The sequence below is a fragment of the Emys orbicularis genome, chromosome 4 (genome assembly GCF_028017835.1).
Source record: "Emys orbicularis isolate rEmyOrb1 chromosome 4, rEmyOrb1.hap1, whole genome shotgun sequence".
Taxonomy (NCBI): domain Eukaryota; kingdom Metazoa; phylum Chordata; order Testudines; family Emydidae; genus Emys; species Emys orbicularis.
In genome coordinates, this window is record NC_088686.1 from 64,141,144 (window position 1) to 64,166,341 (window position 25,198).

The following is a 25,198-nucleotide window of genomic DNA, read 5'->3' on the forward strand; positions in this document are numbered from 1 at the left end:
AGAGACTGGGTTGAGGCTCTCTTCAAAATGTAGCAGTGCCAGCATTAATTGGCTTAGAAAATAGGGCAGGTGGTCACTGTGGGGGAATAGAGTGCCTCACACTGCTCAGCAGCACAGCATTGTGCCCTCACAGCTCTCCTAGTTACTGATGGCTGGAGGAGTGACAGGCAGGGACTCAACATTGTACTTGAGTCTCTCAGATGGCAGGGCAGTGCAGTGCACTAACCTATGACCACCATGTCATCCCTGTGGCCAGGTTCGACCCTGGTGCATGTGGGTGCAATTTCATTGACGCTGAAGTTATGTCCATTTTCTACCAGGACTGAATGTAGCCTCTTTAATTAAATTTGGAAAGATTGTCATTTTCTTCACACTGAGCGGGAAGCAAATTCTAGGCTCTACAGTTGGTTTCTAAGGAGGTTATTTTTTGGCAGTGCAGGAAAGTCTGGTCTTTCAAAGGCAGAAATGGGAGTGGCAATAAGAAAGACCCTGTACATTGGATTGGTCAGTTAGTGCAGCATATGTTTATGGCAGGGGTGGGCAAACTTTTTGGCCTGAGGGCCACATCGGGTTCCCAAACTGTATGGAGGGCCGGGTAGGGAAGGCTGTGCCTCCCCAAACAGCCTGGCCCCTGCCCCCTCCCACTTCCCGCCCCCTGACTGCCCCCTCCCGGCACCCCCCCACCCCTAACCGTCCCTCCTGGGGCCCCACCCCCTATACAACCACCCTGCTCCCTGTCCCCTGACTTCCCCGACTCCTATCCACACCCCTGACAGGCCCCCCGAGACTCCTACGCCTATCCAACCGCCTGCCCCCCCGAACCTCTGCCCCATCCAACTGCTCCCTGTCCCCTGACTGCCCCCCGGGACCCTCTGCCCCTTATCCCACCCCCCCGCTCCCCGCCCCCTTACCATGCCGCTCAGAGCCCGGCCGGAGCCAGCCATGCCGCCGTGCTGCCCGGCAGGAGCTCACAGCCCAGCTGCCCAGAGCGCTGGCGGCATGGCTAGCTGAGGCTGCGGGGAAGCGGGGACAGCAGGGGAGGGGCCGGGGGCTAGCCTCCCCGGCCGGGAGCTCAAGGGCCGGGCAGGACGGTCCCATGGGCCGGATGTGGCCCGCAGGCCGTAGTTTGCCCACCTCTGGTTTATGAGCTGTTCTCAGCTCATCAGCAGCACAGAGCTACCTTTTCCACCCACATCAGCAGGGAATGTTGTAGTATCCAGAGAATAAGGGCACTACAATGATGTTGAAGTGTTGAGGGACATTGCAAAATCAAATATCTACCTGCTGCGTGATGGGTCTGCTTGCTCACTGAGGCCTATGTGGAATTCATTGTGGGTGCCTTCTGGGCTAGTGGTGGTGGAGACTGTTCCTTCTCTAGGAAAGAGAAGGCTTCTGCAGTTCTGTGCGCCATCCTGCAGGGCTGATTTACAGGAGCAGGGGGCAGGTATAGGCAAGTAGGAATGGGTAAATAGAACATAATCTCCTCCATTGCTTGTTGGGTTCCTGTTCATTTACTGACCCCTTTCTGTTTTTTCTCTCTTCCAGCCAACGATGGGAAGGTGCGAATGATCAGCTGTGGAGCGGATAAGAGTGTCTATTTCCGCACTGCCCAGAAGGTAACTTAGTTATAGCCATCATATGCTTTTCTATAACCTCTGCACCGAGCAGCTCCTTCAAGGAATGGTGTGGGAGCAGTGTTTGTTGCTATTCCAGTCCCAGCCTCTCCCAATGTGACAATGTAGGAGATTGTTAAATGTGCTAGCCACAAGGAAATGCACAGCTGCTCCAGTCCCAGCTTCTCTTAGCAGCAGTCACTGTAGGGAATGGTTAGGGAACCCATTCCTCTTCCCAGCAGAAGTCATCGTAGGGAAAGGTGCAAGAGCATTGGCTGTGGGAAGAACTTCATTGCACCTCCAATCACCGCCTCTCCCAGCAGGAGTCACTGTAGGGCATGGTTTGCTTGTGCGGGCTAGCTGCTTGGGAGGAAGTCATGCACATTTAAAAGATTGTTATGACTGGTTAACTACTTGGCTTTCACTAATTTTTAACTCCTGTGCTCAGATGGGCGAAGGGGTCCGGTTTACCCGGACACACCACGTCGTTAGGAAGACCACTTTGTATGACATGGATGTTGACCCCAGCTGGAAATATGCTGCTATTGGCTGTCAAGACCGTAACATCAGGTTGGTTCATATGTGGTTGGATTTTGGTGCGCTCCCAGGAGCTGGGCAGTGATAGGTGGTCTGGGTTGCACTGCTGCTTAAATGGAAGCTCTGCTCCCCTACCCCTAAATATAACTTGCCTCTTAATGAATGGGCCACAGCCATAGGTACTGGACTAGGGGTGCTGGGACTGCTGCTGCACCCCCTGGCTTGAAGTGGTTTCCATCATATACTACAGGGTTTACAGTTTGGTTCAATAGCTCTCAGCACCTCCCCTCCCCCCCGTACAAATTGTTTCAGCACCCCTAGCCACAGCTGTCTTACTGCTGGGACAGCTGAGTAGAGTTTGGTTAGTGCCACTCGTAATATATGGCCAATAGCTCTCATTAAGTGCTGGGAGGTTCATTTCCCTCTCTTCTATTGCTCCATACTCTTCACTTTACAAGTATGAGAATCAAGAAAGAGTGTTAATTCAAACCCAGGTCTTTGACTTGATACTGAATAATGTGATCTTTAGGCCACCATGCTAGCTCCCAGGCTGTTTCTTTAACCATTTAAATGATTATGAGCTTTATGAATTATGGCCAACATAGTGCTCCCCTTGAAGTGGCCACTTGCCCTACATCCTGCCGCTCCATTCCGTACAGTGACTGTGTAGGGAGGCCTGTCATGGAGAGAGGGGAGGGAGGCTTGTGAGAAGAAACGGAGAACCATGCATGGATGTGATGAGTTCTGGTTTGTGTCACCTTCAGGATTTTCAACATAAGCAGTGGGAAGCAGAAGAAGCTGTACAAGGGATCCCAAGGTGAAGATGGCACCCTCATTAAAGTAAGAGCTCCAGAAATTCAAGCATGACACCCCTCCATCCCCCCCGCGAGTCCGTCTCTTCCCCCCCCCCCCCCACTTGTTCTCTTTCTTTTCCTGGCTCTTTGGAGCTGAATCTAGTACTCCGGGAAGTGAGGGATGGATCCAGGATATTTTGGTGTGAACTTTTCCCTCTGAAGTGCTAATGTGGACTATAGATAGCATTTATTAATGAATTTCTTGCTGTTTGATATCTAGTACATATTAAAAACTGCCTATCCTAGGCTCTGGGCACCCAAGACATTCATTTACAAATTCATTTGTGTCCAAGACAAATACTCAGGCAGCAGCTACTCCTCACCCCATGTGCATAAGACAATTAGCTAATGGTGAAATCCAATTCAAAGATCCCTCCCAGCACCTACCCACAAATACTAGCCCTTATCACGCCACACCCACAGTCTGGGTAAACACAGATGGGCTAATTCAGTCCAAAGTGGGGATAAATGAATAAATGTTTGTTTAATCTCTCTCATTGTATTTCAAGTGATACACTGGGCCAAATTCTCTGCTGGTCTAAATTAGCCACACTCCATTGACTTCAATGCACCTGCACCAATATGCATCAGAAGAGAATTTGGCCTATGTGGTGCTTCTTACAAGAACCAAAGGCATTTGCTCCTGTTGGCTCTGGAGGCACTTGCCGGCAGTGTCATACTACGTACAAGGCAGTCTTTGGACTCCTGCCTTGGCTCTGTTTTTCCTTGTAGTCTCTGGCCATTGCTGGGACTCCTGGATGTGATTTGCTTTTTCCTCGAGCTCCATTTGGAAAGAGCTCATTCCAGCCCTTGTGTTTATTTGCTTTACGATTACATGCTGCAGCTGCTGGCATTCAAGGTTTATGAGAAATTTGTGAAACCAAGGAAATGAGAGGGTGCCGCCAAGGAAGAGATCTTCAGACAAATGAGAGGCTTAGGGATAGATTAAACCCAGCCATGCTCATGCTGAAACACCCTGCTGTCCTGAGGGACTTGGAACGCTTCTAGAGCCCAGTGCTGTGTAGGCAGGTTCTGTGCATGCTGGTCTGGGCACCTCTGCCCAATACACCTCCACCCTGGGATACCGTGCTCACTTGTTTCCCAGGGCTGCCCAGAGGGGGGGGCAATTTGCCCCAGGCCCCCATGAGAGTTTTCAGGGGCCCCCACGAGAGTTTTCAGCAGCAATTTGGTGGCGTGGGCTTCTTCTGCTCCGGGTCTTCGGCGGCAATTCGGCGGTGGGTCCTTCACTCGCTCCGGGACCCGCCGCCGAAGTGCCCCGAAGACCCAGAGCGGAAGGACCCCCGCCGCCGAAGGCCCCCTGAATCCTCTGGGTGACCCTGTTGTTTCCTAGCACTGTGCCTCTCCTGACAAATGGGATGCTTGTATATTCACCTTTTTCTGCTTTTGTTCAGACAGGTAATTACACTTTATCTGCAATTACTATAGTTTCCCCTTCCCTACTACACTTACAAACCAAGGCACTGAAAATGAAAAATGGCTGCTCTGTCTTATTAGGTGCTCAATTCTTTGCAGCCCCAAACAATGAAATATTACTGATGTTGGGTGTGTGTTTGTTTGTTCGTTTTTAAATATCCAGCATGTATTTGCTTTGGCTGACCTGGAGAGAGCACTGTACTACTGAGCACTAATAAAGTATAGCAGCATAAGGATTTTTCCGTTTTTCAGCCCATTCTGTACTTTTTAGAGGGTAACTGTGTAACTGGGCAATCATGCTTGGCTCTGGAATTTAAATGTGTTTGGCATCTGAGATCATATATAGAATTGGAATTTTAAGAGAGAACCCCATGAAAAATACATCGACCAAACCAGAATAACCAAAATCGTTACCAGTAGTTAAAAAAACACAACCTCCCCCAAACCAAGACTTTTGTACTCTTGCTTCTCTAAAGTTTGTCAAAGCACGCATGTAGTAACAGCTCCAGAACCAAGCATGCAGAGAGGGTAACATAGCAAATGGAGAAGTACAGCAGTTGATATGTTGACAAGTCATTTGAGGTTTTTTTATTGCATTGCTTTTTATCAGGCAATATGGAATTGTGGAAACTGGAGGTTTGATGATATTATCAGCTAGCACAATTTCCCAACAGCACTAAACTTATGGCTAGTTTCCATGTTGAAGGCTTGGATCTTGGGTGTTGGAAAGATTTGGTATTTTATGTAACTTTCCTAGCTATAATTTCTGGGCCTGGGATAGGCTTAAACCATAAAGGAACCAGGATCAACCAAAAATAGTGGATCCCAAATCAGTAATTAAAGGAGGTTGGTGGTGGGGGCCTTCAGAGACAATCAACTTTAGTTTCAGATTGAGTTTGGGGTGCTGTGGGGGATTTCGGCATTTGGGAAGGAGGCTAGATGTAATTCTTGGGAGAGTTTTGACAAGTGGGTTGGGTTGGGGGCTTGTCATAAGGTTGCTGGATGGTTTGGCAGCTGAGTAGGGGCATGGGTGAGAGTCATGTTATCTATAATTACTATAATGTTGGTGTATAACTGGTTAAAAGACTACTCAAAGAGTGGTTATCAATGGTTTGCTGTCAAAGTGAGAGGAAGTATTTAGTGGGGTCCCATGGGAATCTGTCCTGGGTCTGATATTATTGAATATTTTCATTGATGACTTGGATAATGGAGTGGAGACTATACTTACAAAATTGCAGTTGACCCCAAGCTGGGAGGGATTGCAAGCACTTTGGAGGACAGGATTAGAATTCAAAATGATGACCAATTGGAGAATTGGTCTGAAATCAACGAGATGAAATTCAGTAAAAACAAGTGTAAATTACTATAGATAGGAAAGAAAAATCAAATGCACATTACAAAATGGGGAATAATTGGCTTGGTGGTAGTACTGCTGAAAAGGATCTGGGCATTATAGTGGATCACATATTGAATATGAGTCAGCAATGTGATACAGTTGTGAAAAAGGCAAATATTCTGGGGTGTGTTAACAGGAGTGTGGTATGTGGGAGATATTGTCCTGCTGTATTTGGCATTGGTGAGGCCTCACCTGGAGTACGGTGACCACTTCTGGATGCCACACTTTCAGAAAGATGTGGATAGATTGGAGAGAGTCCAGGGGAGAGCAACAAAAATGTTACAAGGTTTAGAAAACCTGACCTATGAGAAAAGGTTTAAAAAAACTGGGCACGTTTTGTCTTGAGAAAAGAAGATTGAGGGAATAACTGATAAATCTTCAAATATGTTAAGTGCTATTAAGAGCATGATGATCAATTGTTCTCCGTGTCCACTGAAGGTAGGCGAAGAAATAATGGGCTTAATCTGTGGCAGGGGAGATTTAGGTTAGATATTAAGAAAAACTTTCTAGTTCTACGGATAGTTAAGCGCTGGAATAGGCTTCCAAGTGAGGTTGTGGAATCCTTGTCATTGGAGGGTTTAAAGAACACGTTAGCTAGCATCTGTCAGGGATGGTCTAGTTTTACTTGGCCTGCCTCAGCTCAGGGAACTAGATGGAAACCATTTCAAGCCGGCGGGTGCGGCAGCACCTCCAGCACCCCTAGTTCCAGCACCTATGCTGATGCCCTTTTAGAGTACAGGGCTTAGGGTGACTCTAAACCTTTCTTTCTGTGGTGCGTGTGCCCCTCTTTCTGGCATTCTGGGCATTTCTTGTGCATCTGTCTAAGGTACTGTCTCACCAGCCCTTTCTGCCTCCTGTACTCCTCAACCAGGTGCAGACTGATCCCTCGGGTCTCTACATTGCAACTAGCTGCTCTGACAAGAACCTCTCCATCTTTGATTTCTACTCTGGCGAGTGTGTGGCCACAATGTATGGGCACTCAGGTGAGTTGCAGAAGCTTCAGCAAGTGCCTTTTTAGCTGCAGGTTATACTGTGGCATGTAGTGCTGGTCAATGTTTTTCTGACTTTTGAATGAAACTTTTAATTGGTGATTCAATTTTCAATTAAAAAACAAACAAAAAAACCCACCTTGGAAATGTTTGGGTTCTTTTGACCAGGAGTCGAGCTGGCTGAAATTTTGACAATCAAAAATATTTATTGCAATTCCAACTTTTTTTTTATTTCAAAAATCTCATAAAAATTCTGTAAAACATTTTACTGTTTATCAGCCACTTCAAATGGACTATAAACCAGCCACTCCTTTTCCAGGGAATCATAAGCCTCTCTATAATACATCTCAACAGCACCCCAAAGGATCGCTTTCCAAGGTGGGCAGATTGCTTATTCTTCATGTTCATTCAGGTGTGGGCTTTCCCACACTATTATACATCAATCAATCTTAATTCTGACCTAGAGGGACCACCTAGATGTGATAGGGGAATTTGTGTATCTCTGCTCCATGCAAACATGCTGGATCTGATCATTATTTGAGTACAGAGCTGAGTCCACCCAAATCTATTTTGCCAATGATCTGTGCTGGGCAGTGGCATGTTTCAAGAGGCGTTGTTCTTGTGTTCTGTTTTACACAGAGATTGTAACTGGGATGAAGTTCAGTAACGACTGCAAACACCTGATCTCTGTCTCTGGTGACAGGTAAGCACGGGGTTTGCTGTTGTGATATTAACTCCCTCTCCTCCTTCAGTAGAGTGTCAGTCTGTGGTTTTGTGCCATTTCATGCAGGAGTTAAACCACCTCTGCAAAGCAGGCGGAGCACACACGTTCAGGGCATCGCAATATTGTGATGGGTGTGTTGTGATGTCCGAAACAATCTCTGTGCTTCCTAGATCCCAAATAGGTGCTGCACAACCCAGGAAATCTTAGCGGGCGGAGCTGTGGAGAAGATTGGAGCTGAGTAGCAGGCGGGGCAGGATTATGCAGAGCTTTGTGTCCCTAAACTCTGTGATGTTGCCCATGAGTTATCTACACGTTTGACCTGCCCTGATACTTCATGAACAGGCTGGGTCTGCTTTCTCAGTAGTAATTCATGCTGTTGATGTCACATCCAGGAATTATAACCATTGTTGTTTTTGTGTGTGAGAGAGAAAGCTGCCCTGTGAAGGGATGCAGCTGGCCAGCCAAGGGTGCCTTAGCTTCTGGCTGAAGCCTCTCACAACTTTGACTCTGCTGTTTAAAAAACTAGCTGGGGAGTTTCCACTGTTCAGGAGAAGTCTGTGTAAATGTGAATGGTTTCAATAACTGGGAACAATGCTCCTGAATCTAGTCACCAGTAGGGCTGGCCACAAAACTTCTCCATTTTGCAAAACATTTTGAGGTTTTGAAATTTGTTTTCATTCTCCTGTGGAACCAAAATGAAATATTTTGATATTTTTCCATGAAAAAATTTGAGTGAGTGAGTCAGACAGACAGACAGCCCCAAATGCCCACCCCAGCTCCAGAATAGGGCACTTCCCTGGGAGATGCAGGTTCAAGTCCTCGGTCCAAATCTGGTAGAGCAAGGACTTGAACCTGGGTCTCTCACATCTCAGGTGAGAGTCCCAACTACCAGAAATTCCATTGAGGATCTGAGAAACTTTCCTAATGAAATTTTTGTTGAAACCAATATGTTTCTATGGGGAAAAGTTTTGTCAACATTTTTTTCAACCTAGTCACTAGTACATAGAAGTACCAAGATTCTTTTATAGGATTGTGTTACCCTAATGGCGTCTACATGAGGCTGCACTCAAGGACAATTGGGAAACTTCAGGTTGTGTAGAATGGGGCTCCGCACTTACTTAGCAATGTTTCTTGCATCTTTCTTGCTTGTTACATCTATGCTCCGTAGACTGTACTGGCTTCAGTTCATTTTCAGGTGCATCTTAATGTGTGTTTGGATCCTGTGTAAACTTTGGGGAAGTTCGAATCTAGTTCCAAACTTCGTAGGCTGGGCTCCTCTCTACCTTGCATAACTAGGTGTAACATATAGTGCTGTCACTTTAAAAATATGACCAACTTTTGCCTCCGGAAAAATCATGGGGCACCAGTGCTTGCAGTGGTGGTTGCAAGCTCCTCTGATTTGAAATAACAGGAAAAGGATTTTTTTTAAAAGTCATAGTTGGACAGTTCAAAGCAAACTCCTTTGTAGCCTGGAAGGAGGTTGTAACCACCACCTTGGAATACCAATTTGCTGGCATTTGATGGGGTCTAGGAACCCTACTAAATCCCGTTTAGGGCCAAAAGGAGTACAGCCCTTTGGTAATGACAGTACCATTACTTCCCTGTTTCTACCTCGGTATGATTAGACCCAGTGGATTAGTGGGGGATGGGGGGGGGGAAATCATTCAGCACTGAGAAGAGGTTGAACATCAGTGGACATGCCGTGAGTATAGGATGCTCCCCAACCTGAGGAACCCCGTAGTTTTTGTGTCTTTAAAGGGTTTTTTTAAGCACTTACGGCCATAACGTCTAGGTGCTATATACAAAATTTAACAAATATACAAAATCTTACCTTACCTACGTCCCCAGAAGAGGAGCTTCAAAGCATCTATTGTCAATAGAAAAGTCTCTGCAGCCAGAGAGCCTACATATGGTCAGGCCTGTTGTGGGAGAAGAGCTTCTCTAAATGTCTGTCTCCAAAGTACCATGCAGTCTAGTTGTGCCCATTGGGCTCTGTCTTTTCCCTTTTTAGGTTGGTTCCCAAAACCAGAAAGGAAATTCTTAGCCTCACTGATGGAGAATATTAATAACCCTGGACTGAAAGGAAACTTAACTTGTTCACTCTTTCCCCACTTCCAGCTGTATCTTCATTTGGCGCCTGAGTTCTGAGATGACCATCAGCATGCGACAGCGGCTAGCTGACATGAAGCAAAGAGGGAAGCAGGTGGAGAAATCACCGCCACACAAGACAGCTGGACTTATCAGGTGAGAGGTGCAAAGAGGGAGAACAGTTGGTGGGGCTAGATATTAGTTTGTGTGGGACATTTAAAGGTGGATTTGGGTTAACTGCAGGAGGTTGTTTTCCCTCATCAAGAGTATTTTTCCAGCTTCTCTTGCTTTTGTTGTTTGTTGGCTTTACACTGGTTTCTTTTGCTGCTTGTTCTGCATCTCTGCATTTTTGGATTTAAAACCTGTCTCTATGATCTAATGGCAGGGTACATCCAGCATCGCTTCATTCTGTGTTGTAATCTGTACTGAATGTCACAGCTCTTTAATTAATGCTGAACATGGTGTCAGAAATCTACTTTTCAAAGCAATACTGAGACAGGTACATAACATCCTGTCAAGGAGAACTTGGTAATTTATGGCTAGAGATCTCTGGGTCTATGTTAAAAACCCACCCTGTCAAAATTGGCAGCTAGATTTATGCAAAGTATGCACTGAAAAATACCTGCCATTTGTATGTTTTTTGCAGTGTTGAACTTTTTTTTTTGGTGAAAAGCACTGGCAGGTCCTAAAGATCTGCTGTATTCATTGTTAACTTAGCCTCAGGAGTGGAGGTTTCAGGGAGGGTCACTTTTGGAATTATATTTTTTAAGGGAATGACTTTTGCTGGCTAGTCAGATTTTTTTTTTGCTCTTACAGTAAACAAAACATGTCTAAAAATAAACCGCACAAACTGGAAACTCTGGAATAGATCTAAATTTATCCAGTGATCCTCCTCTGAACAATGGTACTCAAGTACTGAGCTCTGAGTTTCAAACAGAACAAACTCAGCTGGGAGGGCTGGCTGGGCTTTTAGGGCTGAGGATCAGTTCAGTGTAAAATATGTGGCTTTATGTGCTGACATTAATTTGGGAGAGGGAAATATCTGAGAGGGGTGGAGGAGGGAAATATCTGCAGCCCTGAGCAGGCTCACATGGTATCAAAATGAGAATTGGATCCATAAATATTTTTGGGTTTTCCCTCCTTTTCCTCCTCAAATGACTCGGAGTTAAAATCTGGATGTAAAAGTGCCAAAGTGATGAAGGTCTTGCCAGACTGGTTGTTTGAAATAATTACAAGAACCTTCCCCTCCTTTTGGGAGCAGAGTGTGCAAGAGGAAAGTCTGTGTGCATAGTTTCACTGAGCATGGACTAAGGTTTCCTTTCCTTGAAGTATCTCCTGTCCGACATGCATGCAATAATTATTCTGGGATGCCTCAATATTGAGCCATGAAGCAGCCTTTTCTAGCCAAAATGCTAGAGCTGTAAAGCAATGTGCTTTTTATAGCAGACTCTCCATCATTCCAGCAGCTGCAACTTTGCCTTATTGAGGCGCAGTCTGTGACGGACGCTCCCAGTTTCATTTGGCACTAGGTGAGACTTGTCTCTGTCACATTCTCTTGCTGGCGGCTTGAATGGGTGCCACACCAGCACAAGCAATTTGGAAAACTTGTTTGGTGACCTCTTTGCTAGTCTGGAACACTTTAGGTTGGTCAGCTTAAAGCTTGTTTTCAGTTTCAACCTGTCAGTGTGGTCACTGGATATCGGCAGACAGTTCCAGAGCATTTTGGATTGCTGGCTGAATTTGAAGGAATAGCCCACTGTGTGGAGCAGAGGAACTGAGGATCTTGAGTAAGAGTCCATGTTTTATAGATATGTAATATCTGCTCTTGTTTTGCCTTCAGAATCTGTGCATAAGTGGCTGTATAGAATTGGGTTGCTTCTTGAGGTGTAAGAGTATTGTATTGTAAATGGTCTAGGTACAAGGTCCACAGAAGCATTAAGATGCTCCATCCCCAGGGATATGTATTTATTTTGTGAGGCTCCTTTCAGAGCTGTATTGTTTACAGTTTCGGTAGGAAGCAAGGAAGGTGATCTGCTTCACCAGCTAATTGGTGCAATGCCTCCATGTTCTGAGAGTGTCCCAAGGTGGATGAGCAAAAAAAGAGAGCTTCAGAAAGTTGGAGAAGCGAGAGCACTGATTAGGCAGTGGGGAACTGAAGATTTATAATCTAAAATAATCCCGTGTCTATCCAGCTGCGACTGGCAGTGTGTGGACTGGCCTCACTGACTATTGTCCTGGAATCCCATTGTTCTGCACCCCACCTTATGTAATAATGAATTCCTTTGAGCCATTTCATTGTTATGCTTCTGTTGTTTTCTCTAATGCATGCAATATCCCTCTGGGTTCTGCTTCTAGTCATGAGAATTGCTGATGTGTTCTCCCCATTTAACTTGAGCTGTTTGTTTGTTTGGGAAAATGTAGCCTGTGCTCATTTCATATCGCTGGTGCATTATGGGCTTTTCTGAGATATTTTTGCTTTTCATACTAGGAGTTGCGTAGAGGCTTTTAATATAATTTTGATTTTTGGTGCGAACACATTGTTTTACTGTTTGGAAAGCACTTGGTCCCGAGTTATTTGGAAGAGAGGTTTTACACTGATCTCACTGTGGAAAGTTTCAGGAATTATAGACGCATGTGTTAGCAGAATGTATTTTTAAATCCCCTTTTTGTATGATTTTATTGAAGATCTATCTTTAATAGCAGGAGATAAACTTGATTTAATTTTGGCTAGTGCTTCTAAAACCAGTGTAAAGAGTGTGTATGTGCTCTAGAGAAGCACTGTTTGTCCTTGGATTTATTCTAAATTGATAACCCCTTGTCAAATGTTTGATGAGGCAGTGGTCCATTCCAGGAAAGCTGGGTATTTCCCGTGGCTGGGAATGTGACAGGCGTTTGATGTAAAATCAAGACTGGGGCCTGATTCACTACTGTTACTCCATTTTTACACCAATATAACTCCATTTTAATCAGTACCATTGTGATAATTACAAAGGGGTGTGCTTTCAATCCACAGACATTTTGAGAGAGGAAATACAGAACTGCCAGTATGTTCTGCATCCATCACCTCTTAGAGTGTTCTAACAGGATTAATATGTCCTTGAGCTCTGAGGGGGCAAGCAGCACAGGCTCAGTGTTAGAACATTTGTAAGTGTGTCTGTTATAAGAACAGTCACTGTTCTTAGATTCCCTCCCCCGCATCCTTTAAGTATGAATTAACTTCAGAACACAAAATGGCATAGTTACAATGATGTATTAATTATATGGCATTTTGCAGACCAAAGACTATGTCTCTACCCCAGGGAGCTTATAGTTGAAGCCCCAATCCTGTAACTAGCCCTGAGTCGGTGGATTTCTGCACCTGCAGGGCGCCCTATTAACATCAATGGGACTTCAAATGGGCACAGGGCCACCCCCAGGGAAGGAGTTGATGCATGATCAGGACCCAAGATCAGATGATAAATTTGAGAGAAGGTAAATGCTGGATGAGGGGAGCAAGGGAGGAGAACAAGAGTTGAGGACAATAAAATAATGTGGTTTAAATGAGTAACACATGTATCTTGAGATTTGTTTTTACTGTTACTTAGAGAGGAAGACTAGGGTTCATATAGGGCTGCTGGAAGAAGAGTGGGAGGAGGGTCAGGAAGAGGGTTCCAAGTTGATGGAAGAAGGCATGGAGAGCAAAATGGGTGAAGGAAATAAAGGTTGTGATTCGGTGTGTGGTTTGGACAAGTAAAATAGACATTACAGGGTATAATTTTTCCAAAGCACCCAAATGACTTGGGAGCCCATGTCTCATTTTAAAAGCACCTAAACTTCAAGTCAATGAGACTTGGGTGCTTTTGAAAATATTACCTACAGTAACCAGGCATGGGAGTATATTTGAAGAACGCATGTGGCCGCATAAAGGTGGGCACAAAGAAGGGTGTCCAGAGAGTAAGGTTTGTTGTGATAATGTAGGACCAAGACTTAAAGTTGCATTAGACAGAGCCAAACTGATAAAGTGTTTGATAGCTTGTGTGCAGTTTGCATTGACCTCTCTCATGGTTCTAAAATTTTGTTTACATCCGATATGTCCTTTCTTTCCCTACTAATTTTGTCAGTCCATATTTGTCAAATGGAGACCTTCTTTTGGTGTACCTTTCTGTGTGTAAATTGTATCCATTCTGGTTGATCTACTAGCCCTTCCCCACTCCCACCAGCTCCAGTATGCCCAAGAATCTCCCAAAAGGTAGCCGTGACTTGACACACAGTATAATCAATGAAGTTTGAGATATCTGACTAGTAATGTTATTAAAAAAACCTGATAAACAAAAAAATACTAACAAAACCCTCGATGGACCAAACAGAAAAACCACCATCAAACCTACCAGTGCATCAAAGGTAGCATCGTCTCCTGTGGTTTATACCATAATACACAATTTTTTAAATATACGGGATAGCCACTTGGGATATGTCGACACTGCAGCTGGGAGCAGGTCTCCAACCCGTGTGGACAGACTCCTGCTGGTGGGATGTAGGCTAGCATGCTAAAATTAGCAATGTGGATGTTCTGGCTCAGGCTGGAGCTTGGACTCTTAAGCCCACCCAACCCACTAGCCTTCAGAGCCCAGACTCCCAGCCTGAGCCAGAACATCCACATTCCTCTTTTTAGTGCACTAGGTTGAGCCCCAATGGTGCTAGTCTCTCTCTACCCGGGCTGGGAGACTGGTGCCCAGCTGCAGTATGGACATACACAAAAGGTGTTATAATGCATGAGCCCTGGCAGAATTTCACTGCTCAGGCACAAGAGGCACAAAGCCTTGAGAAGGACAGACTGGAGAGACATGGAGACCAATCGGAAAGATGCAGAAACTGACAGGCGCAGATGGATAAATCAGAGAAGGGCAATCTGCAATTGAACCATTTTGCTGGAAGAATCTACTAAGAAAACTTTCAGTTCTATTCTGTACCCTACTCTTAAAATATTGAAAGTCATCTGAAAAGGTGTGGGTAAGATCCCTCTACACTTCCATATAAAATAGAAATTAAAGTGTCACCATAGTATAGAGGATCCTATTTTAGTACTGCCTGAAATTTGTAAATTGCAGGAGAATTTGGTCCCTAGCCAGATGTTTCTGTATTTGATAGATGAGTTATTTTTGTCTCCTGAATGTCTTGCACTTGACACCCACCCACAGCCCTCTGTAAAGGTTGCTAATGTTACACTGGGCTCTCTTGCCCAAGGTCACAGCATGGGTGCTGTGCTGACTGATTTGTCAAAGGCTTTTAATTTATTTAATTGCACTTTGTTACTTCAGCTGATTTGGTTCAGCTCTAATTTGACTGAGTGGGTAAAATGTCTCTTGTGCTCATAAGTCCTTTGTTGATGGAAATTTATGCTTGGGGTGCCTCTGGGATCCATGCCAGAAATGCCTCTCTTATCCATTTTGATTAAAGATCTATCCAAGGTATGTTTGACATTCTTCAGTGTGCCCCAAGGCTGACACCACAGCATGGTGATGTTATGGTGCATGGGCTGTGCACGCAAGGTCACTGGGGTATAATAGGTTTGCATCCAGGAATCAAACTGGTCTTTCTTACAATATCCATCTGTTTCTCAAATGTCAAACTGCCATCAAAAGGAACATCTTGTGATGTTTATGTTGCATAGAATGCTCCAACAAAGGAAATTGTTTCTCTCTCTTAAATAGGTCCTGACAATCTTGACCTTAAATTTGGCTATCTACAGTATTACTGTTGAATATTGGTTTAAATTGGAAGATGAAACTACAGTTGTACTTTGCTCAGCTCTAGTGAATGCAGTTCTATTCAAGATTCTCTAACTCTTCCTAACACATGAACATGCTGGACTGCCGCTGGGCTGGTCTATTTCTTTGCACCTTTGAACAGTGGCTCAGTCAGGTTTTGCAGGAGGATCAGGGAAATGTTTGGAGAAATTGGTACACCTTGCTAATTGTGCTGTATGATGGGTGTAAAGTGGGAGTACCGGGTTGCGTATGGGGGTTTCTTATGATATACTGCAATGTTGTCCAAATATTCCTTCTGATTCCTTCATCCCAGGCACGAATCCACCTCTGTCCTATCGCCAGTGCCAGTGCTTTCATCAGACAGCGACAAAGATGGTGAAGATGAAGGAAATGATGAAGACGAGTTAAATGGGCTACAGTCTTTCCAAATTCAATCCAGCTGCAACCCTGAGAGAGACTCAGGTATAAATGGGAAAGGAGAGGGACATGGACTGAGAAAAGGGAAGGGGACTTGAGCCTCGGCAGACTTGTGAGGCTGTATGGGGCAGAGAAAAGACATGGGAATAACGAAGGTGCAATCAAGTGCAGGCAGGAAGGGAAATACCAAGAGAATATTTTGGGGATGGGAGCAGAGGGGGGATGAACAGCCATACTTGCCTATGCCGACCTGGAGAGAGGCTGATTCTGACTTCCCTAATGAGAATTTTCAACAGGTTCTTACTGATTCTGGTTGGCCAAAGAGGTTTTCAATCAGAGCTATGGGGGCTATTAGTCTAGTGACTCCTTGGGCTTCTGATTCTTCAATAAAAAGCCACAGAGGTCAGTGGAAGCCTGAAGAAACCAGATCCAGGCTTCTAATGGTGTCTGCCGTACCTGCTTCTAGGAGTTATCATTACTGGGGACAGGTATCACAAGTGAAAATGCAGTAGCCATGAGGCTTTAGAGGAAAGAAAGGGGGATAAAATAGCCTTACTGGCCAGGATGCCAACTAGATATAGTTTTTTCTCTTTTCAGATCCAGACCTTTCCCTCTCAAGAAGCCTCTCCCATTGGGAAATGAGGAGGGTGAGTCACTAATTCTTTAAAATTTTTCTTCTCATCATAAGGAAGAGTATCTATGGAGACCAGAAACTACTAATCCTGGTTGATGGTAGGAATACTGCAGTGAGAAATCTCCCAGTGCAGGAATCCCATTGCTGTGGCCATTCTGTGAGGAAGCATTCAATTGGGAGGAAGTGTCCAGTACTACCATGTACTGATTGTGGCTAGAGGATAAGAACAGCCATGCTGAGACAGACCAATGGTCCGTCTAGCCCAGTATCCTGTCTTCCGACAGCGGCCAATGCCAGGGGGGTCAGAGGGAAAGAACAAAGAACAGGGTAGTTATCGAGTGATCTATCCCCTGTCATCCAGTCCCAGCATCTGGCAGTCAGAGGCTTATGATTTTGTAGAACATGATCATCATAAAAATTAACCCTGGAATAGATCTAATTGTACTGGATCATCTAGTCAGTCAGTCCCATTGTCGGTGGAGGACAGGATGTGAGAGAGAGTTTTTAAAATGTTAAAAGGATCTGGCTGGAAATCCTAGTCCATATAATAAAATCACCTCTTTACCCATTGTTACTATTGAGTGCAGCAGAGTCTCGGTGTCTCAGTTTGTGCTAATAGCATGAGACCCAGCACTCGTGGGCTTTCACACTGCCTTACACAGATACATCTAGTAGCTATATTGTTGAGTCTTGGGGTTTCTCAACATCTCACACAGGCTGGATACTCTTCCATATATATTTAGGACCCTTTGGGGCAATTCTTTACCTCTGGTATCATGCTCCTTCACTTCAGTCCTGAATAATGAGCCTTTAGGAGGATACGTTGCTTGAGGTTGAAATTTAACTGAACCACTTTGTCTTGACATGAAAACTTTTGAATTGGTTTCTTTGGTTAATTAAATTTTGTTACAATGAGGGTGCACTTGGATCATCTTCACATTATGAGGCTCTTATAACAAAATCTTTCTGTATGACTAAGGGTTTTTGGGTTTAGGAAGATGCATAGACAACTATTTTGACTTGATCCTAGGTTTTCTCTTCTATTTCTCCATAAGCAGAATTTTACCTCCAATGCTCTTATCTTTTTCTTTCGACTTCCTCCAGGCGAAAGAGATTGCAGAGATCCAACGTTCAGAGACTGCAATGAACAAGATTCCCCGGCAGCGGGGCCGTTGGTCCCAGCCAACCAGTAACATAGAGTTGACGGTTAAATCCATGCTGGACTTGCGCCAGCTGGAGTCTTTCTCAGTCTCTCGATCCCCCAGTCGAGACTCGCTGTCCCAGACCAGCAATGGGGATGACAGAGAAGAGCATGCTGATCTCTCTCTGCACGTCAACAAGGTAACAGTGGCTGTGGATTCAACATACAGGCAATGGGAAACCCAAGGCTTTCCACAGGAGCCTTCCTGGAGTTCTTTGACCGCTGCTGGCCAATGGGAATTGAGCCTGACACAGTAATGCCTGGTTGATTTCCTGCACTTTATTTCACTTGAATCTATTACTGGTAGCCAGATGACCTCTGTCTAGAACACTCCTCCTCATTGAGCCATGGTTCCTCAGTTTCAGGAATGGCTGACCTGCATGTCGTCTGAGGCCCACAGAGTTCTAGTGCAGCCTGTGATTGAGTTTATCTTTAACACAGTGCTGTGGCCTGTGAAGACTATAGGTCTTAGTAAGCAATGAATTATCTTACTCCAGAGACTACTTAGATCAAGATGGATCATTCTGTGCTGGTACCTAACTTCAGTGGAGTTACTCCTGCTTTATGTTGGTATAAGTGGACACGCTAAGCTGGGGGAGAGGTAGATATGCTGGAGGATAGGGATAGGGTCCAGAGTGACCTAGACAAATTGGAGGATTGGGCCAAAAGAAATCTGATGAGGTTCAACAAGGACAAGTGCAGGTCCTGCTTTTAGGATGGAAGAATCCCAGGCATGGCTATAGGCTGGGGACTGACTGGCTAAGTGGCAGTTCTGCAGAAAAAGACCTGGGATTACAGTGGACGAGAAGCTGGATATGAGTCAACAGTGTGCCCTTGTTGCCAAGAAGGCTAATGGCATTTTGGGCTGTATAAGTAGGGGCATTGCCAGCAGATCGAGGGAAGTGATTATTCCCCTCTATTTAGCACTGGTGAGGCCACATCTGGAGTGTTGTGTCCAGTTTTGGGCCCCCCACTGTAGAAAGGATGTGGACAAATTAGAGAGAGTCCAGTGGAGGGCAATGAAAATAATTAGGGGGCTGGGGAACATGACTTATAAGGAGAGGCTCAGGGAACTGGGGTTATTTAGTCTGCAGAAGAGAAGAGTGAGGGGGGATTTGATAGCAGCCTTCAACTACCTGAAGGGGGGTTCCAAAGAGGATGGAGCTCAGCTGTTCTCAGTGGTGGCAGATGACAGAACAAGAAGCAATAGTCTCAAGTTGCAGTGGGAGAGGTCTAGGTTGGATATTAGGAAAAACTATTTCACTAGGAGGGTGGTGAAGCACTGGAATGGGTTACCTAGGGAGGTGGTGGAATCTCCATCCTTAGAGGTTTTTAAGGCCCGGCTTGACAAAGCCCTGGCTGGGATGATTTAGTTGGGGTTGGCCCTGCTTTGAGCAGGGGGTTGGACTAGATGACCTCTGGAAGTCTCTTCCAACTCTAATCTTCTATGATTCTAAGTGAGAGGAGAATCAGGGTCAGTGTGTGTAATAGCTGGTTGACCTTGTCAGATGGGGGTGTGTATGTTTGTGTGTGGGAGGGGAGAAGGGACAGGGTCAATGAAAAAAGTGCTGTTTTCTAATTGCACCCCTTGCTGTAGTTGGCTCTATATAACTCCCACACTGCCCTGCTGACGTCAAGGAAATACACTAGTAACCTCTACTATTTCTGTATTTCTGCACCAGGTTGGAGACTCCATAGCTCCTCAGGACAGCCGGCCTTGCGTCCGACCCCAAATGATTCGGCTTGTGTCCTGTGAAGAGGGGGTTTTCACTCAGGAACTGGAGCCCTTTGAGAGTGAGGAATGTGTAATCTACCCTGAACAAGATGAGATCCACCCCACCGACAGTAGCAGGTTAAAAAAGCCAAACAATCTCTTCTGTGTATGGCTAAGCCACTGCTGCATCGTTTTCCTTGTCTGCAGCTGTGGTAACTTGGGTGAGGTGATTTATTGTCAGCTCGATGCTGGACATATTTAGTTAAGGACTTCACTAATACACTCCCGATTCTAAAGGGAGCTGAACCTCGGGTTCAGTAAAACAATCTCTGCTTGCGAGCAAGCCATGCATGTCGGCAAACTCCTCCAATTTCTCCTTGAAATAGACAACTTGGAAGAACCTCTCTTTTTCTTCCTCCCTTATGTGGGTTGAATTTAAGTAATGGAAAATCTTATGCTGGAAACCCTCCTGACGGTGGAGATGTATTTGGCTGTGGAATGGCCATCCTAGGGATGTGGAAGAAACCCGCTTGTTTGGGACATTTTAAAACTAGGCTGGACAAAGCTAATGAACAGGCATGCGATGACTGCATCAGCTAAATGGAATCAGAGAGACTAAGAAGACCTTTTGTCTTCCATTTTCTCTTCTTCCTTTCTATTTTAGACCATTCCACTTTACACCTTCACTCCCCCTATTTCCTTTTCTGAATAACACTCCCTCTCCTTCCACTAATTCCCCCACCCCCATTCCAGTACAGAGTAACAGTTGTGAGTTTTAGGTGAGCTCTCATAGAATAGTGCATGCCAACTTTATGTAGCTGAAACTTTTAGCCACCCTCATTCCCCCCCCCCCCCCCCCCCGGCAACCCAGTTTCTCTTTATTTATGTTTTTAATTTTATAGTAATAATATTTAGACAGAGCAGGCCTATGTGCAGTTCCAGCATGTTAGAAAGGGAGGGCCTGTGGTGGTGTTGGATACAGATTGGACATGTTACAAAGCACACACAGTTTGCAAGCTGTCAGGGCTAATCTCCCTACAGTTATCTTACAGTAAATATCTGTCATAGTGACTTTCATGTTCCAAGTCAAATCTTAGAGCCTGGGCTCAACTTGTGTCTGAATCCAAAGTATTCCATGAAATGGAACACTCTAATCTTCACAAATAAGGTGAAAGGATACCATTGGCCTTGCTCTTTGATGTGGAGCTGGGACAAGAGCAAGGATTCAAATCTTCTAATGCTGACTTCCATGCAGTATTCACTGATGAAAATCAGTCTTGCTGTCCTCAGAATCTGCTTTATTTCACAACACTAAGACCCTCAGAGAAACAGGATATAAGAGTGTGGAAAGACACTGGCTTAGGCCTCAAATTGTGGAAAAAACTGAGTTTACAAAATCTGTAACTAGGAATGTTATGGAAAATACCCCCCGCCCCCCCCCCTTTTTCCCCCCTTCTAAATGGACTAGTGCATTCATTTTCTTGCAGTGTTGGAAATCCAACCACAGCAGCACTGTTAGTGCCTGAGAATCAGAATGTGAAACTGAGTATAATCAGAAAGTGAAACAGACCAGTTTGATTTTCCTGTCCAAGCCTAATGAAATGCAAAAATAAACTCTATAAATGGTAAAAGAAATAAACTGAATTTTTTAATAACTTTTTTTTTAAATAATCAAAGGTGTTACTAACACAAGTAAGGACTCTAAAAATTATAATCTTTAACTGGACAAAGCATCTCTTCTAGTTTGTACTCTTCCTGTCTCTCTTGTAGTGAGTTCCAGGTAAAAGCTCTGCCCCACGGGAAGCTAGTTAGAGGTTACCACAGCAACGGATGCCCTGATAAGCACAGTCCTGACAGTGCTTGCTCTGTAGATTACAGTAGCAGTCGCCTCTCCAGCCCAGATCATCCAAATGAAGGTGAGATGTGAATACATGTTATGAGCCCATTTTCACACCACATGGAACACTGCAGAAGCTTACTGGGATCGTTCACTGCCAGGCTTGGTGGCAAATTGGACTCAAAGACGTGATGTGATTTTTGGGGAGCTGGGGTGATGCTACTTTCCTATTAAAGCTCACCCTGGTATTACCGTAAAGATTCAGGTACTTCTGAATATGCACTTCCCTGAGTACATTTGAGAGGGGTTAAAGGGTGAAGTGGATTGCTGCCTGCTCCCTTAACTACCTGCACAGTCAGACCACTCTATGCTGTTGTCCTTGTGGGCTGTGCTGCCTGTGTAATATTGTACATCTGGGAATTGCATCCTAATGGCAGTAATGCTGATTTGCTGGTGCTCTGACCTTAGTCCTTAATGTACCACCTTCATGAGTAGCTTCTTCTAAGAATGATGTTCAGTTGTGGCCAGGATGCAGACATTATTGTGACTGTACATTATTTTCCACATCCTTCCAGATTCTGAGAGCACAGAACCCCTCAGTGTGGATGGTGTCTCAGACCTGGAGGAACAGGTGGATGGGGAGGACGAGGAGGATGCAGGCACTAGCATGCTGGAGGGAGAGGTCCCCAAGACTCCAGATCAGGAGAAGTTCCTCAAGCAGCATTTTGAGACTCTGGTCAATGGTGGTGAAAAAGGTACACCTTCAAACCCAGTGGAAGAACTTTCTCCCTGGTGAGATTTTGATAGCTCCAGACCCATCTGCTTTATAAAACCAAGTAGACCCGAAGGTTCTGTCTTGCTGTGGCTCACACTTTACAGCTGAACCTTGCCTGTGTGTGGTGGGGAGGTGGTAGGGGTGAAGCAAAGTAGAAAGGCCTAAAGAAAAGGGTGTCTGATAACTCCCACAATGTGCAGATGAGAATGTGTGTAAGGAAATGTGGCTATAAAAAGGAATCCTTGTTTCTTGGGTTACTGCAATGTTTTTCAACCTGGGGGTTGTGACCTCCAGGCAGGTCGCGGGACAGGTTTAGGGGGGTCCTGGGCTCGGGCTGTCAGCCCCAGCCCCAGGTGACAGAGCTGGGGCTCGGCAGTTTCAGTCCCCTACCTTTTCATGTCTTAGTAGGGGTGGAGAGTCACGATTTTTTTTTTCAAGTCGAAAGGGGGTCACCAGCACAAAAAGGTTGAGAAACACTGGGTTAGTGAACTGTTCTTGTTGACCTGGTGAAGCGCTGTCCTTGGAATCTGGGAGTCACATTCTCTTGTCCCATCTCTAGTTTTGCCGTGTAAATGAATTAAGTGGTCAGTGTGTCCATCTGTATAATAAGATGGGGGGGGGGCCTCTAGTGGTGCATATTTGCATAGCAAACATCACAAAAGACAGATGAGAAGCGGGACAGAGGGAGAGAATAAGGACATCAAATTGGAAAAAGAGATTTAGTTTGTATCAGTTGTTTCAGGGATCAGAGTGTCTTGCTAGTCATGAGAATGATTGTAGCTAGCATCGTCCCTGCATGCTGTTTATTTTTCTCCCACAAGCCTAGATACAGGATAAGAAGAATCTATGGGGAAAGGAAGAGGAATATCCTTAGGGAAACCCTTCTTTCTTTTAATACAGTTTGAGGCTGGGGAATTGTGATGTGCTGAGTAGAATAGAAAAGGGCAGCAGGAGATAAAATTATTCTCTGTGTTGTCTTATTGCCTCAAGCAGTTCTTAAATGGAGTAGCACCTGCTAGACTTCATCTGAAGAAACGTCATTTGTCCTAATGTTTGCATCTTGTTATATAATTTACACATTTCCCCCTGAATCCACAGGTGGATCATGTAGGACCCTGGAGAGAACTGAAAATATCAGCATTTCTTCTCGCTTTCTCTCCCAGTCCCCAGCTCTCAGGTACAGCTCTGCTTTTTTTAGTAATGTGAATAGATTTCTTCCTGGGCACTGGTCTAAAACATGCCAGCAGCCTTCTGGGTTTGACATACCTTGGCACAGTGGTCTCTTTGGATGGGGACCGGGCAGGCTGGCTGCAAACTGTCACAGATCAGATTGTCCATTCTGTATCCTCTTAGTTGCTCTACATCGGCCTAAAGTGACACTGCTTCTTCTCTAATTTGCTTTTCACCATTTATGCTCTGTTTTATTTTCTGCATTTCATTCAGCTTGGACAATGAAAATGTGCTAGTCAGTTTTGTTTTTGTTTATAGTCAGTTCCTAATCAGCTTCATTTCTGGTTTCCATTGAGTGTCTAGGTTATAAACACTGCAGGGGAATTTATTTCCTCTAAAATTAACTGTTTCCATTGAAATTAAAATGAAACAAAAATAATGGAAACACTTCTACTGATTGGTTTTTTAAAAGCTTTATTAAACACAACATCTAAACTTTGGGTTCAAATTGACTTGAGAGCATCATTTTAAACTGAGCGAGGTTCACCTTTAGCATTCACAGGTTGTGTCCACATTAAGGGTTTTAGAGAAACTTCCTGCCATTGCTTTAGTGGCAGTGCAGGTTCCACTCCAGAGGTAGTGTAGATTGCCTGCTAGTGTTTTTGCCACTGGGTTGTGTACTCCTGCTCATCACAGGGTTAGTCACCATCTACTGGCATTTTGCCACCGGGGTTGATGCTTGCACTTCTACTGTTACTAGCTTTAGGAGAGCTGCAGTTGTGCCACAGCAAAACTGGGAGCTTTCCAGAAAAGTCCAGTTTAAAGCAGCTGTAGGGTAAGCTGCATACATTCATGAATATGTGATGGAGTTTTTATCTGCCCATCTGCCAATCCAGCTAGGTGGAGCAGAGACTGTGGGGGCGCGGGAGGGGGTTGGGGGTAATCCTACTTTCCCCTGCCTTAGAGGAAAAATGAAAATGATGGTACTTCTAGTGCCTTTCACTTAAGGAGAGCAAAAGATTTTCCAAACACGCAGCCCGTAAGATACTGACCAGCTTTGATGTGTGTTATGCCGGGACTGACCAATTGCCAAATGTGCTGGGGGATCCTCTGGGGAGCAGTCTAGTGGAAGGAGAGAGGGTTTTTGGTGTTGACAAACTGAGCTGGGAGGGACCAGTCCTGACTTGATCTGACCCATTCCTCCCCTGATAGAATCTCTCGTTCTCTCCTGGCTTGCCTTCCTGCTAAGTCCCTCCATGAAACACATGACCCAGGGCTATTGGCGGTTCTTAGTGCTCATCCTATCACCCAGGATAGGATGGTTTGAGACCACTGCTGCCTTAGGGGAAAATAGAACAGTGTGGTGACAGTACAGGTTGATTTGACATGTCACTCTCCATTTGTCGAGATCTTTGCCCCTGAGAAGCTGGCTTAATAATTTTGTACTTCTTTACCCAACACCATCTATTTATTTATTTATGATTCATTTATTGCAGCCTTGAGAGTCTTATCTCTGCCTTATCTCTGTAGGCGTTTGTCACGCTCCTCATCAAATCTGATACTGGATCAAAAGCCCATTGAGGCTTCAGCCCAGTCAAAGCAGGTTTCTGTCAACCTGCTGAAAAATGGGAACAGCCATTGTAATGCTGCCTTGGAGAATGACAGCCTTCTGGATGGTGTAAATTCCTACCGGTCCATTTACACCCAAAGAAAACGGAAGTCAGCAGTGGAGACCAATAGGCTTGCAGTGGGACCTGGAAGAGTTATTGCACCCTTTCCAGAGGGTACTGGGAATGCGGGGATGAGGAAGTCCCAGTCAGTTCATGACCTCCTTCACGACGGTAAGGAAGTGGATGGGACTGCAGTGTAACTCCAAGAGTAAATGGGGGCGGGGGGACTGAGTTTGAGTAGAGATGTAAATTAATCATAGTTCTTGTGGTAGGTGAGCTACAGGATCTGGGATCCTTAACTCTTAGTCTGCCAAGGAAAATATCCTTAATTACCCAGCAGACTAGTCGGTGGCTCCCACCAACGGTTGGCTCTGGCCGTGTTAGCTGGCCTTCCAAAT

The 25,198-nt window shown here is 45.1% G+C and overlaps 1 protein-coding gene across 1 annotated transcript in view; it reads left to right on the top strand.

Annotated features, from left to right (window-relative positions):
* Positions 1–25,198, top strand: part of MAPKBP1 (mitogen-activated protein kinase binding protein 1) — a 129,032-nt gene that overhangs the window by 97,952 nt on the left and 5,882 nt on the right. The window contains exons 15-28 of the mRNA XM_065402294.1: positions 1,546–1,616; positions 2,062–2,183; positions 2,915–2,990; positions 6,706–6,817; positions 7,463–7,526; positions 9,666–9,791; positions 15,696–15,844; positions 16,397–16,446; positions 17,538–17,774; positions 19,317–19,486; positions 21,119–21,264; positions 21,761–21,940; positions 23,059–23,137; positions 24,661–24,971. Coding sequence (XP_065258366.1) covers positions 1,546–1,616; positions 2,062–2,183; positions 2,915–2,990; positions 6,706–6,817; positions 7,463–7,526; positions 9,666–9,791; positions 15,696–15,844; positions 16,397–16,446; positions 17,538–17,774; positions 19,317–19,486; positions 21,119–21,264; positions 21,761–21,940; positions 23,059–23,137; positions 24,661–24,971 — 1,893 coding nt within the window. The remainder of the gene's footprint in view (positions 1–1,545; positions 1,617–2,061; positions 2,184–2,914; positions 2,991–6,705; positions 6,818–7,462; positions 7,527–9,665; positions 9,792–15,695; positions 15,845–16,396; positions 16,447–17,537; positions 17,775–19,316; positions 19,487–21,118; positions 21,265–21,760; positions 21,941–23,058; positions 23,138–24,660; positions 24,972–25,198) is intronic.